We start from the raw sequence: 16,703 nt of genomic DNA, 5'->3' as shown, positions 1-16,703 counted from the left end.
TTCCAAGAAAGCCAGATAACCCACCAAAGCATCACTAAGCAGGTGTGAGCATCTGATGCCTTTGCTCAAAGGAATAACATATCAAAGCCGAGCGCTGCATTGAAGGTGTGACAGGCAGCTAATCTTTGTGGTGCAAGCAGACATGCCAGTCATGGTGCTCACTCCTCCCACTTCCCTTTCTTCCTCGTTTTGTGTCTGCCCATCCTTTACCCCCTCAGCTCCCCAGTCTCCCCTCTGCTTGACTTTCTCACCCATGTGCCATCCCTCACCTCAACCCATTTCATTTCTTTCCTTCACGCCCAAAGTAAACAAAGGAACAGAAGTCTAGCATTTTATGTGTCACACTCAGGAGTGACCACACATTCTGGTTTGCCAGGAGACGGACTCACAGTTCATGCCTGCTGTTCTTATTAGTTATTAATAGCGCCCCATCACCTCAACAGGACCTCAGATTGGACAAGAGGCCACATGATGTCATTATATATTTATTAAACAAAGTCTTCTATTCCTTGCCCTTTAAAAGAGATGAAATCAAATTCCTCAGATTTTCCTCCCTGAGGGGAAAAATGTTTTCTAAACTAAAGTTATTTTCACATGCTTCTCAATAGCTTTTTACTAAAGTTCAATGGCCATTGGCAAAGTTGGTGCATCTTATCTAAAAATTTTTAGTTGCTATCTTCTTGAGAAAAAGAATTGTTCCATAAGAAATCCAGGCCCTATATTTGCTAGGCATATTACATCCGCAAACTAGACTCAAGACCCACAACTGGTTTTGCAGAATGTATTCTCTCTGTGTTTTCTGTCACAGGAGGAAGAATGGCAGGAAGGTGGCCCGACCAGCTGCAGGGATCACAATACCAGAAATTCACCCTTTCGATAGCAAAATCTCCTGAGTCTACTGGCCACTTGGGGAGGAATCAGATGCTAACATACAGGCCTAAAAAGGGCCCAGAGGACTGGGGCAGCTGGAAAAGTCAGCTGGAAAACCAACCTGTTAGAAAGAAGCGAGGAATGCATCCCTGGGAGGATGGAGGATAAAGGGGCCATCCTGAATGAGGAAGATCCACCAAGGCATCACCTTGAACGCTTCATCCTTTGGTCTGGATTTCTTCTCTTGCTCAACTACTAGCTTCTCTCAGATCCTTGGGCAAACTGAGATGGATGGCAAATGTCATTTCAGGAAGTAAACAAAGAAATGTTTGAAAAGGAGAGAATGGAACTCTAAGAAAAATATAGAGTTCATTATTTACATTCTGGGCTAGAATTTTAATATCCAGTTAAAAGAAAACAGAAACTACAGAGAATTGCAGAAGTGAGAGCAGAAACTAGTATTATTGTTTAGTTCCCCAACACCTGGCACTGTGCCTGGCATACAACAGCTTTAGGTATAAATGACGTGTAGTACACTGCACAAGTTTGTAAGTTTGGACATATGTACAAGCCCATGAAACCATCACCATAATCAAGATGCTGAACACATCCATCACCCCCAGAAGTTCCTCCCACCCCAGGCTCAGGCAGCTGTAATTCTGATTGCAGTCATGTTACATCCCCACCAGCGGTGCATGAGAGGTCCGGCTCCTCGAGGTCCTCGCCAACAACTGGTACGGTTGAAGCCTTTTTAATTTTAGCTGTTCTATAGTTGGGCAGTGTTATCTCATTGTGCTTTTAATTTGCATTTTCCTAATGACTAATGATGTCTTTTCATGTGTTGATTGCCTATCCATATAACTTTTTTGTTCAAATCATTTGCTCATTTTCTTTAATTGGGTTGTTTATCTTGTTACAGTATTGAGTTTTCAGAGTTCTTTATATATCCTGGATACAAGCCCTTTATTATAAATATACGATTTGCAAGTATTTTCTCCCAGTCTGTGTCTTCTTTTCATTCTCTTATAAATATCTTTAAAGAGCAGAATTTTGATGAAGTCCAATTTACCCAAGTTTTCTTTTATTCAATGTGTTTTTGTTATTGTTCTAGGAAATCTCTGCCCAACCCAAAGAAACTTTTGGGTGTAGTGGATCTGTTCATTACCTTGACTGTAGTAATGTTTACACAGATGCATACAAAGATTTTCTGCTGTTTCTGTCTAAAAGTTTTATGGTTTTATGGTACTCCTGGGTCTATGATTCATTTTAGGTGAATTTTTGTATAGAATATGTATGAGGTACAGACTGAAGTTTTGGGTTTGTTGTTGATGTTATTGATTTTGCTGTTTTGCATATGGATTATTTCCACATCATTTTGTTGAAAAGACTATCCTTTCTCCAGCAAACTATTTCTTTACACTTTTGTCAAAATCACATTCACTTTTGATCAAAAAGCAGAACTCTCAAAAAAGGCCCTCGCTGACAGCTGCTAAAATATAAAACATGCATCCTCTTTGATTCAGCAACTCCAATTTTATCAGTTCCATCTAAAGAAATACAAGCACAATGATAGTGTGCAGATCCTTATAACAGTATTATTTACGGGAGGAAAACAACAAAAAAAAATGGGTACAACCCAAATATTCCCTGATACAGGAAGGACTGGATAAATTACAGTCCAGTTCCACCACAAAATTTTTTTTTTTTTTTTACGATACGCGGGCCTCTCATTGTTATGGCCTCTCCCGTTGCGGAGCACAGGCTCCGGACGCGCAGGCTCAGCGGCCATGGCTCACGGGCCTAGCCGCTCCGCGGCATGTGGGATCTTCCCGGACCGGGGCACGAACCTGTGTCCCCTGCATCGGCAGGCAGACTCTCAACCACTGTGCCACAAGGGAAGCCTCACCACAAAATTTTATGTAGGGAGTAAAAGGAATGAGTTGGGGCTACATGTACTGACCAGAAGAGATATCCAAGAAACATTCTGTAAAGTGAAAAAAATTACAGAGTTTTATATGTATAATGATTATATTATTTAAACAAATGAGAAAAACCTAAATATGTATCTATATATTTGTATGTGTTTTCAAAAACCTAGGGAAAATTATGGGAAAAAAACTAACAGACAGATCACATGAGTTTCCTTCATGGGCAGAATTGAGAATGAGAACAAGATTATCAACTTCTTGGTACCCTAAGCAGATATTATTTTGTAATTTTTGAGTCAAATCAAGTCTAAACTAGTAGCCATAAATTTGCCATGCAGAGGATATGCACCCTACTCCATTACACATCTGTACCACCACTTGGAAAAAAAGTGGGGTTTTTTGGTGGTTGGTTCTAGTAAGGAGAAATATTTTGGTACATGAGGGATAACCCCCCCAAAAAAATTCCACACTAAGTATTATAGGTTGAATTGTGTCCCCAAAAATTTCATATGTAAAAGTCCTAACCATTAGTACCTCAGAATGTGACTTTATTTGGAAATAGGATCATTGCAGATATAATTAGTTACATTAGAACGAGATCATACTGGATTAGGGTGGGCCCCTAATCCGATATGACCGGTATCCTTATAAGAAAGGAAATTTGGGGCTTCCCTGGTGGCACAGTGGTTAAGAGTCCGCCTGCCGATGCAGGGGACACGGGGTCATGCCCCGGTCCGGGAAAATCCCACATGCCGCGGAGTGGCTGGGCCGGTGAGCCATGGCCGCTGAGCCTGCGCGTCCGGAGCCTGTGCTCCGCAACGGGAGAGGCCACAACAGTGAGAGGCCCGCGTACCATAAAAAAAAAAAAAAAAAAAGAAAGAAAGGAAATTTGGACACAGAGAAAAACACATGGGGAGAACACCATGCAAAGCTTCAGCTGGAGTGAAGCTGCCACAAGCCAAGGAATGACGAAGATTTGCAGCAAACTACCGGAACCTGGGAGGGAGGCATGGAAAAGATTCTCCCTCACGGCCCTCGGAAGCTATTGACCCTTCACGCAACCTGATTGGAGACATCCATCCCCTGAACTATGAAACAGTACATTTCTGTTGCTTAAGCCACCCAGCTTGTGGTACTTCATTAGAGCAGCCCTGGGAAACTAATACACTAAGCTCCCAAGCAGTTAAACCTAAAGCAGAAAAAAAAGTAGCAATAGCCACTCATCAGCACCACGGTCCCACAGCCCCCAGGTCCGTGCCTAGGGAGCATCCTCAGAAGACACAGAAAGTAAACAGCAGTATCTACTGTCCCGCATTAGAGGTGGCTTGTACACCAGGATGCTGTACACACCTGAGGGAAAGCTGGTTCCTGATGTAAAGACATCAAAGCATGCGGTGGGCAGAAGGGGCTACAGAATCTGCGTGTTTATCCCCAGACCCACAATTACACAGAAACCGTGGGGAAGGGTTTGTCATGAAAGGATTAGGGTGGATCTACTATTAAGAAAGGATAACGATTAAGGAGCCCCTTTCTCCTGGCACCTCTCCCTCCCTCTCACATGTGCAGCATCCTTCGCTACTGAGGAAGAGAGTGGAAAGTAAAGCAGCCTTTCAAAGCTTGAGTGACTCTCAGTATCCTGCGATAAACCATAATGAAAAAGAATGTGTGTGTGTGTGTGTGTGTGTGTGTGTGTGTGTGTAGGTATAACTGAATCACTTTGCTGTACAGCAGAAATTAACACCACATTGTAAATCAACTATACAGTAATAAAATAAATTAAAAAAAAAAAAACTTGAGTGACTCTTCACTCTAAGAAATGTAAATCCAACGAGCAGCTGTGCAGCGATCCAGGCTCCTTACCCTCGTCAGGACTGGAAACCATCGTGCCGTCGTGGCTACTGTATGAAAAAGAGGAGCTGGCCCAGAAAAGCGAGTACTATGACTCCTAATGACGTTTATTTTATCTTAAAAGTGAGTTCCAGCATAGGCATGGATACGTCATTAAAATAATTTATGCAGTCACCAAGTGAAAAACAAAAACAAAACAAAATATCCAACCAGATACGAATAATCAACCAGACATGCTCTGAAGCTGTGCTGGAGGTTGATTGGAAAGGGATTCAACATCAATCTGCAGTTGTCCTTGCTGGGAAGAGGCAAATCCCAGAGGCTGGCTACCCGGGCCCCTGCAGAGACGGACAACCCAGATTGTTTGAGAATAAAACCCTGGGCCTCCCTCGGTCCTGCCTGTCTGGAAAAGTGTCACTGAGATCCTCCTTGAAGTGACTGTCTTCCACACCCCAGCCCATAATTTTAAGTACCAGCGTGAACTATCTCTTGAAGCATATTTACTTCCAGAGGCCCTCCCTTGGCAACAGGGCACACATTCCTCTCAGTGTTTGCTTCATTTTCCCAGGATGTTGACCAGAAGTAGATGAGAGAGAAAGAAGCAGCATTTAATTGTTCTCTAATGTCTGTTTTCATTATTTTTCAAATCCACCATCAACAAATTCACACTCAGCACAAAAAGCATGCTATACAGAAACACTGATTTAGTCCCAGTATATGAATGTCAGGCACACCTTAGCCTTCGGAAGAACAGTGACAGAACACAAAGGCAGCAGGTTTCACGAATGTACCAGCATGTTAGCTTCCTAGGGCTGCTATAGCACATCACCACAGACTGGGTGGCTTAAAACCACAGAAATGTACTCTCTGACAGTTCTGGAGGCTGGAAATCCAAAACCATGATGTTGGTAGGGCCATTCCCCTCCAAAAGCTCTAGGGAGGAATCGTTCCTTGACTCTTTTAGCCTCGGGTGGTTGCCAGCCGTGCTTGGCTTTCCTTGGCTTGTGGTAGCATAACTCCACACTCTGTCTCCGTCTTCGCATGGCCCTCTTCCTCGTGTTTCCTCTGTGTCTTCAAATCTCTCCTTATAAGGACATTAGTCATTGAGTTTAGGGCTCACCCTAATCCAGTATGACATCGGCTTCACTCAATTACATCTGCACAGACCCGATTTCCAAATAAGGCTACACTCACAGGTCCCAGGGTTAGGATTTCGACATATCTGTGTCGCGGGGGGTGGGGGTGGGGTGGGGGGGGAGTGGGGGGAACAGCTCAACCCATAACAATGAGTAAGACATAGAGACAGGCTCTGAATCTGACTCTTGGTCCCTTTGTAGCCATGTCAGTTAGGAAAGCCAAGGGTGCAAGTAATAAAAGACCCAACTAATACATAGGCTTCAAAGAAGAGAAGGAGGTGGTATTTTTCTCACTACTGAAACCTCCCTTATCAAATTAAGACCTCAGTCACAACACATGAGGGGAGGAGGAGGCCTGGGCTGTCTTAATGGGAAGGAATACCTCGGCAAATACCAAGTGGCATCAGTACTAAGTGAGAGAGCCTACTGTGACCCTGGTAGCATTGAAATATGCCAAAGGCACAAAGCAAGTCTGTGCTTTATCCTTGACACCATCCTATTCCAGTTCTCGCCCTGGGGGTTTGGACCTGGTGAATATTCTGATGCTTTATCACTGGAAAGCAGCTAAATTAGGATCACAACCTTTTTTTTTTTTCAGTTAACATAAAATGATAGTAACGAATTCCACGAGACTCTAAGGAGGCCTTTGGACAAATATCTCAAATATTTCTTCTTGCTCTCCTTAGATAAAGCCTCCGTTTAGATTTGTGCCCCAAGGTGGCTGAGCAAAGCACACTGCAGCCATTGAGTGCTTCTGGACTGGTTTTATTTGCTGACCACTAACAAGTCCCTAAACTGCAGCTAATTCGAGCAGTCAAAATAGCCCTGTGCAAGGGAGCCTGATGGCCAATAGCCGTGGGGCTGTCCAGTGTCAGCTGCTCCAGGATCCAATTTACGGGACAAATTCATACGGTGGAATGGGAGAGAAGGCGGGAAGAGAGAGATAATCTGGAACATCAAACAAAATGCAAAACGTTGCCTAATGCTCCAAGATAACCCAGGACAGTCAACATTAGGCAATGGGTAACCAAGGGACGGAGAGTTTTTTTTTCCCAAGACTAGCATTTTGCAAGTCACTTAGTAGAGATTTTGAACTCTCCGACCTCCGACCTCCCTTCCCCCCCAGTTTTGGTCTAAATGGGGAACGACTGCAGAAGTGATCAGGGTTATTGACAGCTTTTAAGGTCTCTAGTTTGTCAAAACTCCAGGAAAGACCCAATGATATAAGATAGCATTTTACTTCTGCGAAACCTCAAATTAATGACAAGTCCAAGTTTTCTTTAGGAAGGATAAGGCCCAATGCTTTGTGCTTGCTCAACTATGAGGGCTGAAAAGAACAGCAAAACGTAGGATCGATTTAGTGAGAAACCTGTGTGTCTGTAAGAGCAGCTATTGCTCATTTCTAAGCAATCGCTCTCGAACTCTCCGACCTCCTCCCTCCCTTCCTCCTATTTTTGGCCTAAATGGGGAGCAACTGCAGACGTGATCAGTCTTTATTGCAGTTTCAAGGTCTCTAGTTTGGATAAATGCCACGTGCTCCAGCTTAAGAGACTCTTAAATGGCACTTGGGAATTTCAGCTTGAGGACGACACAGCAGTTTACTTCCCCCAGAGATTTGGGCCACCAAAAAGAGGGTAGCCCTTGGTCCACGCAGGCAACCACACGGCTTCAACAAGAGATATGAAAGTAGCCTCTCAGCGCCGATGAGGCCACCACTGTTGCCATTCTATTTATTAATGACAACAGCACCCACATGGGTGCACCATCCTGCGGTCTCATCCTTCTAAATAACAGGAAAGCGGTGATGGAGATCCGGAGCAAACCTCCTGCTTCGAATTCCAGCTCAGTTCATGTCTGGCTGCCCAACCCTGGCCAGATCATTTAAACTCTCTGCCTTTCAGTTTCTTTATCTATAACATGGGGATAAACGCGGTTATGGAAAGTAAATGAGCTAGATAATTCAAATAAAACCCCTTAGCGTCGTGCCACACACACAGCGTGTGCTCCATAAAAGCTGGCATTGTCATGATCTGCCTCTCTCTGTTTTCCTCCTGTCAATCTGGTCTGCCAGGAAAAATGACAGATTTGCCCAGGTTTTCTCTCTGCCTGATGGGCCCAGTCTAATGGTCTCCAGCTGATCTTTTAGAAGGTTCTTCCATCTCTCTTCTCAGGGGAAAAGCGGAAGTGGGTAATGATAGAGAAATAAGTCACGAACGATCGACGCTCCAGGCCAAGGCAAGAGCTGCCCGATATGACAAGGCAGAGAAAGGGCAAGATGATCCTGGGGAAGAAGTGCTCATACCTCCTCAAATCTCCAAATATTGGTTAGGCCAAAAAGTTTGTTCGGTCAATGAATACGTTGTTCGAGAAGGTTCTTGGTGAAAATGAAAAATGTCTTTTATTTTTACTTAAAACCCAATGAACTCTTTGGCCAACCCAATAGTATTTAGTCACAAATGTAAACCTTTTTTTATCAGCCAAACATTTAACAAGAAACTAAAAGAAAGGTTCTTCAGGATCTGGTTTCCTCCTTACCCTTCTTCATTTCACCCTCTTGGAGGTTCTAAGGTACAGCCATTGACCAAAATGTGAATGAAAGAAAAAAAAAAAAAATGGTGAGGGGGAAACACGGTCCAGGCTGAGAAGCCAAAAGCCAGCTTTATTGATAAAAGTTCTGTATTTTCTGGATCTGCCATGAAGACATTTTAATTTCAGGAAAAACAGGCAAATTACTAGGACCTTTATAGAATGCCTCATGAGAAGACGGTCACACACAGATCTACTCCACAATTAGAATTTGCTAGAACTTTCTTCCATACCTTTCTACTACCACTACCACTATCTATTCCGTCCTTGTAATGACTACACGACAGGCAAGGATGCATTGATCTCCTTTGTTCCAAACTCAGTCTCCAGTCATCTTTCTCCTGCTCTCCACCTTTCCAGGGTTCCAAAAAATGTATCTGGTAGCACCCTGAAGACAGACGCTCTGGGGAAACGCACGCTCCTCATGGCTGAGCCCACACTCCTGAGTGGATGAGTCTGTCACTTCTAACGCCTCTGCCCGGCCCAACAATGAAGACAATCAGGCAACCCATGAAAATTGTAAAATATCGAGGCCAGAAGTAATCTCATCTCTATTTTGAAAAACCAACACTTAGCCTTTTTTACTGGAAAGTCCCCTTTCACTTTTCTGAAAAAAAGCCTGTTTCAAATCTGCTTCTTAAAAAATCTATAACTCTCCCGAGTCCCTCTAAGGAAAAAAGTCTGCTGTGCAAAGGAGAAGGTAAAAAGGGAAGAATTCATATTTATTCCATTTTAAAAGCTGGGATGGTAATTTAAATCTTCACATCCCCTTTGATCCTACTATATTTTGAATGGCAGAAGCTCCCAGGGAGGGCTCGAGTGGGATGTAACCAAAGTTTTGTGTTTTTTTTTATGCGTCTTTTTTTTTTTTTACATCTTTATTGGAGTATAATTGCTTTACAATGGTGTGTTAGTTTCTGCTTTATAACAAAGTGAATCAGCTATACATATACATATATCCCCATATCTCCTCCCTCTTGCGTCTCCCTCCCACCCTCCCTGTCCCACCCCTCTAGGTGGTCACAAATCACCGAACTGATCTCCCTGTGCTATGAGGCTGCTTCCCACTAGCTATCTATTTTACGTTTGGTAGTGTATATATGTCCATTCAGGGGAGGAGGTGAACTTGCCCCAGTCTGTGTGACTGAATGAGAAATTCCCCAGCTCAGCCCTGCTTGGGGCAACAGGTCACTTTGCCTGCACCGGATCTGGGTCAAACAGCAAAGCCTCAGATCGGACAATATCAGCATTCGTTCGTTTGGCAAAGAAGTGGGGTTTGATAACAGTAATCCACCCTGACCAAAGGTGCCATTTCCTGAGCAAGAGAGCGGGATACTGGACTCACATTAGTTAGAGGATGACTGTCTAGCCTAAACAAAGTTCAACCACACTCCCTCCCTGGGCCACAGACCTTTTGAACGGCATCATCTAAGAGGACCTAATAAAGTCAGTTAAGGAAAGATGTCCTTTTCTTCCCTCACCTCTTTTGTTTCTAGGTATTTGTACAAGAAATTGACTCCTTAGTCCTGTTAGGAAGCTCTGGGAACACTTCCTTGAAGCATTCTCTTCACTCAAGCTCATCTAAGTTAGAATGTTTGCATTAAAAATGAATGTGGAAAAAAACCAATGAGGTGGTATGAGAAAGTTAAACAGATCTGTGTAAGGAGGGTGGGGCTTTGACTCTCTTACAGACTGGGATTCATCATTATTTCCCCATCGAACACGCTTTCCATTGCATTTCCATGGCCACAACATCTGGGCACGTGAAGCATCCCATTCACTGAGGAATCGGAAACCAATGTTCCTATACAGTGGTGCCTTGAGGGCAAAAAAGGGGAGAAAAAATCGCAGACGGGAAACAGAGCCCAAGTGACAAAAATAACCACAAGGAATGTAAACAAAGTATCATTACAAGCAACTCACTCACCACGTCACCCTCAACAGCTCCCTTCCCCAGAAGCAAAAAATAAAAACATACAAATCGTGTTGTAAAGAAGAGCCAAGCTGCTATTAGGGAAGGAGCCATGAATACGAAGATTTTCCTCCATGTGGCTCACTTTTATAATTGCAAGGCTTGAGATATACTTTTAAAAGAGAACCAGGTCTGGCTGCTAATTTAAATTAGGGCAGCAGGAAGTTAAGCCCTGTGTCTATAAGTATCTTCCAATGGTGACTTGATCTTAGTCAGTGACTAGGCATGTTTACTTGAGCTTTCAAAAGCCAAAAACGCCTGCTCTTTCAATCTGACACTTCAAAATGAAACAAATGCATTGCAAATGCACACTGTAATACACCAGGCTCATGCCAAATGCACATGTGTACATTTCACAGAAGAGCCAGGACATTTCTAGCGAGGAACGATCGCCATGCGGAACGCAAGCCAGAGCTAGCTCCTGCCAAGGGTCACGTGCTGTGGAGCACACAGGAGTCCCTACATGAAACAGACCGGTAGAAATAACTTCAAGAGACAAAAATCTACAAACTCTGCAGAGGCACGGATCCCCAGGCCATAAAAGCCATCCCCAGGAATTCTGACCTCACCTCTCTAAGGACCTCCAAGAGCTTCTCTCCTCACTTGGATGGGAAGCCCTCCACCCCTGCTCAGTCACTCCTTCCTTTAAAATAAATTCACCACCCTGAACTGAAGGAAAAATGCACACGTAAAACTGGTAACTGATGCCAGTGCTGAAATACATTTACATCACCTTTGGCCAATCATTCAGAGCCCAATATTGACTCTCTTAATAAGAGGAGAGAGTTAGGAGGCTGGTCACCCACCTCCCTATCTTCAAGGCTAAAGATCTCTTTTCTTGTTCAGTCCGTTTGAGACCCTAGGGGATGGGCCTGGTGTCTCAAGCTCTTACTGTGAACCACTCCCCCCAGACTGCAGGCCCAGGAAGGCTTGGAAAGGGGTTGTGAGGCATCTATTTCTGCTAAAAGCAATGCCCTCTGCAGGTTAATCCTCAGTATGAGAACTCACAGGCAAAGGTTAGACTCTCCTAGCATCTGAGAGACAGTCTGTGTTTGGCCCTTTGAATTTTCATTGAGAAACCTCCAAAGCCAGTGAAGGCTCCTGGCCTCCACTGACCGAAGTCTTCAGATGCATTCAGCTTCCAACGGTGCTGTATTTTACCACTTAAACACTTCTTCAAAGTTTACTATGAAACAGTGTGGCTCTAAGCCTGCCAAAAGTTTAACTGCAGGATTCAGTGGATTTTATCTGGCAGAGTAGCTGCCCATCCTCCTGAGAACATTTTCCAGCGAAGCCAGTCAATCAAACCTTGCAGTCAGGGTGATTTCGGGGTCCCGAGTGTCACTGAATGAGCTCCTCTCTGAAAACGCCCCTCTTTCTCACTTTGACCGCCTTCCCATCTCCCTGGCTTCAGAATCCAAAGTAAAAGCAGTTTGGCATTTCAGTAGACAGCAATGAAAAACTTTTCACGGGATGACCCAGGGCATAACTATTCCTGGCTGAATTTAACTTTTGATTTTCAAATATGTAGGGGAGCTTGGGTTCAGGGGAGACGAAGGGAGAGCTCCAACAAATAGGAGAAAATAAAATAGAATAAGCAGCATACCATGACCAAGCCAAACCAAGCTTGATATTTCCAAATTATATTGGCAAACGAATGCTTTCTCAAATCATTTGTTCTGTCTTTCCTGGAGACAAAAAGGAAAAAAAAAAATCTGGATGCAAAATTCCTAACCCCAGACCAGTAAATTGTGTCAGTGGAATGCATTCTAAAATTGCTGGTCATAAAGTCCAACGTTATATATACCTATAGGCAACTAACCCCCAAGGCAAAAGTTGCGCCGCCCGAAGCAATGCGTTCGTCAATTTCATCACCCCCCTCACCCCGGCCAGGTGCCCGGCGCTGGGTTAAGCCGACAGCATCAGGTTCTAATCCTTGCGTTCACACACGATCGCTTTGGGCAAATCCTTGGCAGTGGTCAGACGCGCTACCTCTGCTCCTCCGGTGCGAGCACCTTCTCCTCCAGGCTGGCCCCCGGTCACCCGGTGCCCCTTACCTGCAGGCGCTCCGTGGCCGGCTGCCACATCTTCCAGCGGCGGGGTCTGGCAGAGGAGACGCTGGCGAGACTCTGTCGATGGCGCCGGGGGGCGAGGGGCTGGGGGGCGAGGGGCTGCGGTGCCGCTTCACATCTGGGGTGGGCGTCCGCGGGATGTGCTTCCAGGGGCCGGCGACCGCCGCGGGGTGGGCGCTGGGGGGCTGCGAGCGGGGGGAGGCGGCGCGGCGCTCGGCTGCCGGCAACTTGTGGGCACGGCCGCGAGCCGCCTGTCCTGGCGCAGCTGCGAGAGGACTGCGCAGCTCCGCCCGGGCCCACGAGCGCACGGCGACGGCGGCGGCGGCGGCGGCGGCGGCGGCGGCGGCCGCTCCCTCCTCCTCCCCCGCCGCCGCCGCCCGGACCTGCGCGCTCTGAGCATGCCCGGGGCCGGCCCCCGCCCGCCCGGGAACCCGCATCCCGGCCGCGGGGGACCCCGAATCCCGGCGAGGGGAGTGTGCGGAGGCCAGAACCGGCGGCCCTGCTCCCCGGGGGAGCCCCGGGTGGAATGGGGTCTGGGCGAGGGAAGAGCCTGGAGAGGGGGGGCTTCCTGAAGCCAGAGCCCATAGCCCTCTCTGGGGTCTCAGTCTTCCTGTCAACAGGGATCTCCGAATCGCCTGGGTCTTGACGGGGGCACTGTGCTGGGCCACGGAATTCCATTCATTCCTTCCACTGGAGTTAACTGAGCATCTATTAGGCTCCAGCCCCTGTGCTGGATTCTGAGCATACAGTGGCACAGAACAGAAGACAAGAGAATGTTCCTCGTCTCCTGAGCTTCATTCTACTTGGGGGAGACAGTCAGTGACAGAGGAAACACCTGAAAGGGCGCTAGGTCAGGTGGTGAGACATCTTGGCAAGAAAATAAAACAGGGGTGATGGGTGAAGAAAGGGAGAGGAGAGCTTCTTTGAGGGGGGCCCAGGGATGTCTGGGGTAGGAGGGAAAGATGGACCAGGTGAGAGATGACATGCGGGGCAGAAGACTGGGGCTCCTACACCTGGGTGAGGAAGGTAGCACAAGATCCCCCACCCTCCATCCACCCTGAGATCTGCCAGGTGCCTCAGGAAGCTCTGTGAACCCAAAGATAAGCCAAGGGCCACCCTGGGCTCCCAGGCATGGAGGGTGGTGTGGGCCACTGTGAAATAATTATCTTTCCTAAAGAAGCCCAGCTCCTCCCACCCTCTTGACAGCTGGCCAAGGTGAGTATGAACATTCCCATCATTTGGATGACACAAATGAGGCTTGCGGAATCTAGGTGACCATTCAAGTCACACAGCCAGTGAGTGGCTTCGAGATGACTTGGAGGCTGGGGCTCTTACCCTGCTCCTCTAACTGCTCTGCCGTGGGAAAAGGGCAACGTTCTGGGGCTGGAGGCTGGGAGAGCTTGGCAGGATGGGGAGGCTAAGCTGATTCTGGAGGCTGATGAAGAGGGTGGGAGGAGAAGTGGTGGGAAACGCTCAGGGACAGAAGGAACAGATAGAGGGGGAGGACCACACCATCTGTGTGGGGAGCCCAAGGCTCCTGAGAGATGGGGCCCACGGAGCAGCGGGGACTGGCGGGGGAAGGGTCCCCAGGGCATACCACACTGCAGGTGCACCGCCTGAGTCCTGAGCTACTCGGGCACTACTGAAATCAACACCCCACGTCTGGAAGGATCTGCCCATGGTCATGCACAGGTAGAGTGATTTCCAGATATCAGAGCACTCAGCTCACCAGACCCTCCCAGAACTCTCCAAGGGACAGAAACCCTCATCTCCCAAGGCTTGGGGAGCACAAGATTCACAGAGTCACCCAGAGGAGAGTCACATAGTGGCAGTGCCTATCCAGGGCTCTTTTCCAGGGCTCCGGATGGCTTCTTCCACACCACACAGTTGCTGGTTGGTGCCACCCACCCAGGCAGGTCCAGACCCTCAATGCCCTAGGAGCCTCCAGCAAAGCCACAGAGATGCTTCTGAGAGGCTGGTCTCTATCTCCCCTGATGACCACGGGACTCTCCCATTCCTGCCGGAAAACCACCAAGACTTTCTCAGCTACTTCCCCAGTCCCTGCTACCTGCTCTGGACCTACCAGTAAATCCCTTCTGATGAGGGGTTGGTATGTCAGCCCTACATGGAAATACATCTCAGATGCTTGGTCATGTGGTCTCTGTTTTGAGATGATATTTTTACTTTTCCAATAACTCTTCATGCACACTTCCCACACCTAGAAAATTCCTGCTGACAATAATAGACCTTCTCAGCCTCCTAATTCTCTTTTTATAAAATCCTAAAGCAAAAAGAGATGCACTTCATTACGAAAATCTAGAAAATCCAAATGTGCATATTAAACCTCTCAGGAAGCTAAAACAGGACTATTCAGTTGCCAGGGATGTCTTCCGACTTGAGCTTTGAAACCATCCTTGGTTGCAGATGCTTCCGTGGAAAAGTGATTTTGTTTTAAATAGCAGCGGGATGAGATAACGGCCTAAATTCAAATTGCATTAGAGCGTTAAATCCTGTCTTCTCACCACCTCCAAGTGTAATTAATTGTTATGACTCAGTAATACAGCTTTTAGTTCAGAGTATGATGCTATTTAAGGAGAAAAGGCTTCAGCTCTGTAGAGATTGCTTTCAGTTACTAGTCCCACGTTGCAAACATATTTGGTAAAGTAGTGTTTAAACTCAAAGGACACTCCTGTTTTCATTACCTTTATGCCGGGAATCAGGACACTACGTCAGGGGAAATGAGAGTGGAGGTGGAGCCTGGTAGAAGGTGACAAAAGGAACAACCCTCCCACCTTCAGTTTTGCTTCCAAGCCTTCCCATTCAGGAGGAACCTGTAATAGAGGGTGAATGCAATAGAGACATCTACTGGTCAGAGCCAGGACGTGCATCCTGATCGCTCCCAGTCCCGTTGTGGGACGTGGCAACCTCAACCTCCACCTCCTGGTGAGTCTGAAAGTGTAAACAGGTTTGTTTTGAGCAAGGAACAGCTGCTGAAATAAGCAGGAGTTGTTTTGGAGCAATGAGTAGAAATATTAGGCACATGAGTACGTGCATAATTTCATGTGCTTAATCTCCTGTAATTATCTAAGCAGGTCTAATCTTATTAATAAATACCATTTCAAGGAAAAGGACCACACACACACACACACACACACACAAATTGGCAAGGCCAAGGTGAATTATAAACACAACGTTTTGTCCAGAAAAAGAATTCCAACCATCCCCAGAAAGTTTTGTAAGCCAAATTTAATCTAGTTCATGATTCTGAGTCTTAAGGTAAGCAACCTAGATGTCTACATCAGGAGAATGGTGAATTAAATTATGGTCCAGCATATCACAGAAATATTAAAATATTAGGCAGCCATTAAAGAGGATAATTATGAAGCTGCATTGCAGCTTTAAAATGATTATGATATGATTATAGATTTGTTTAAGCTTCAGTGTACATAATTTTAATACATTTATAAAATATGTATCAATTTCAATAAATATGGGAAAGGACCTAGGACAATAAGGGTACAGGCTGAATCCCAGCCTTTGAACTAGGTGAGGGCTTTTGGCAAGTCATTGACCTAGCTGAGCCTCAGATTTCTCATCTGTAAAAAGGGTGATAATATTACATAGTACTTAGAGTTATTGGAGGCCATGAATGAGTGAATGTGTGCAACATGCCTGGCACATAGTAGGTGTGCAGAAAACTTTAGTTTTCATCCCATTACTTTTCTATTACAGAATGATCAAATTCTCACAAAGTGGCCTATGTTTCCTGTGGTCCAATCATTTCCATTTGGAATGTTTGTGGACTTCAATTATTTGATTTAGTTTTTCACATAAAAGTGATAAACCATATTAAAGTTCATTTCCATTTTTAATTTAATCAGACTGTGACATTTATTATGGTCGCATGTTTAGCAGAGCAAGTATTGGAAAGCCCTTCTGGTATCATTAATTTCATTTCAAAATCACAAAAACAGCTGTAGATGAGCCATATAGAAAATTCATTAAACCTCCCTATAGTGATGGAGCCAATGGCTCTTGTCCCTATGTAGTGATAGGTATTTATAAGGGTGTTCAGATAACCCTTTCCCTCCCTCAAAAGGAAAACTTCACAGTTGTCTTTGCAAACTGGGTTAAAAGGCAAATGGGGCAGGACTACTTAATACCCAGGACATGTGTTGTCATTCTCCTACTCAGGACCTCCTCATACCCTCACCAGCCTTAGAAAAGTGGCAGATTATTTTCAAAGGTGGCCACAAACATTCTGCTCCTCTCAGAAGCCATGCCCTTTGCA

At 45.8% G+C, this 16,703-nt stretch overlaps 1 protein-coding gene across 2 annotated transcripts in view; it reads right to left on the bottom strand.

Moving 5' to 3' along the window:
* Nucleotides 1–12,717, bottom strand: part of PID1 (phosphotyrosine interaction domain containing 1) — a 253,949-nt gene extending 241,232 nt beyond the window's left edge. The window contains exon 1 of one of the 2 annotated variants that reach the window (XM_082631497.1): nucleotides 12,398–12,717. In XM_082631497.1, the coding sequence (XP_082487623.1) occupies nucleotides 12,398–12,427 (30 nt within the window). In that variant the 5' untranslated portion in view covers nucleotides 12,428–12,717. Of the gene's footprint in view, nucleotides 1–12,332; nucleotides 12,354–12,397 lie in introns of those variants that run through there. The other variant, XM_082631498.1, reaches the window with a different exon arrangement.
* Nucleotides 12,718–16,703: the final 3,986 nt, after the last annotated feature.

The sequence above is a fragment of the Mesoplodon mirus genome (assembly GCF_964341445.2).
Source record: "Mesoplodon mirus genome assembly, chromosome: 8".
NCBI lineage: Eukaryota > Metazoa > Chordata > Mammalia > Artiodactyla > Ziphiidae > Mesoplodon > Mesoplodon mirus.
Note: the sequence above shows the minus strand (reverse complement) of the source record. Positions and strands in the feature narration are given on the sequence as shown.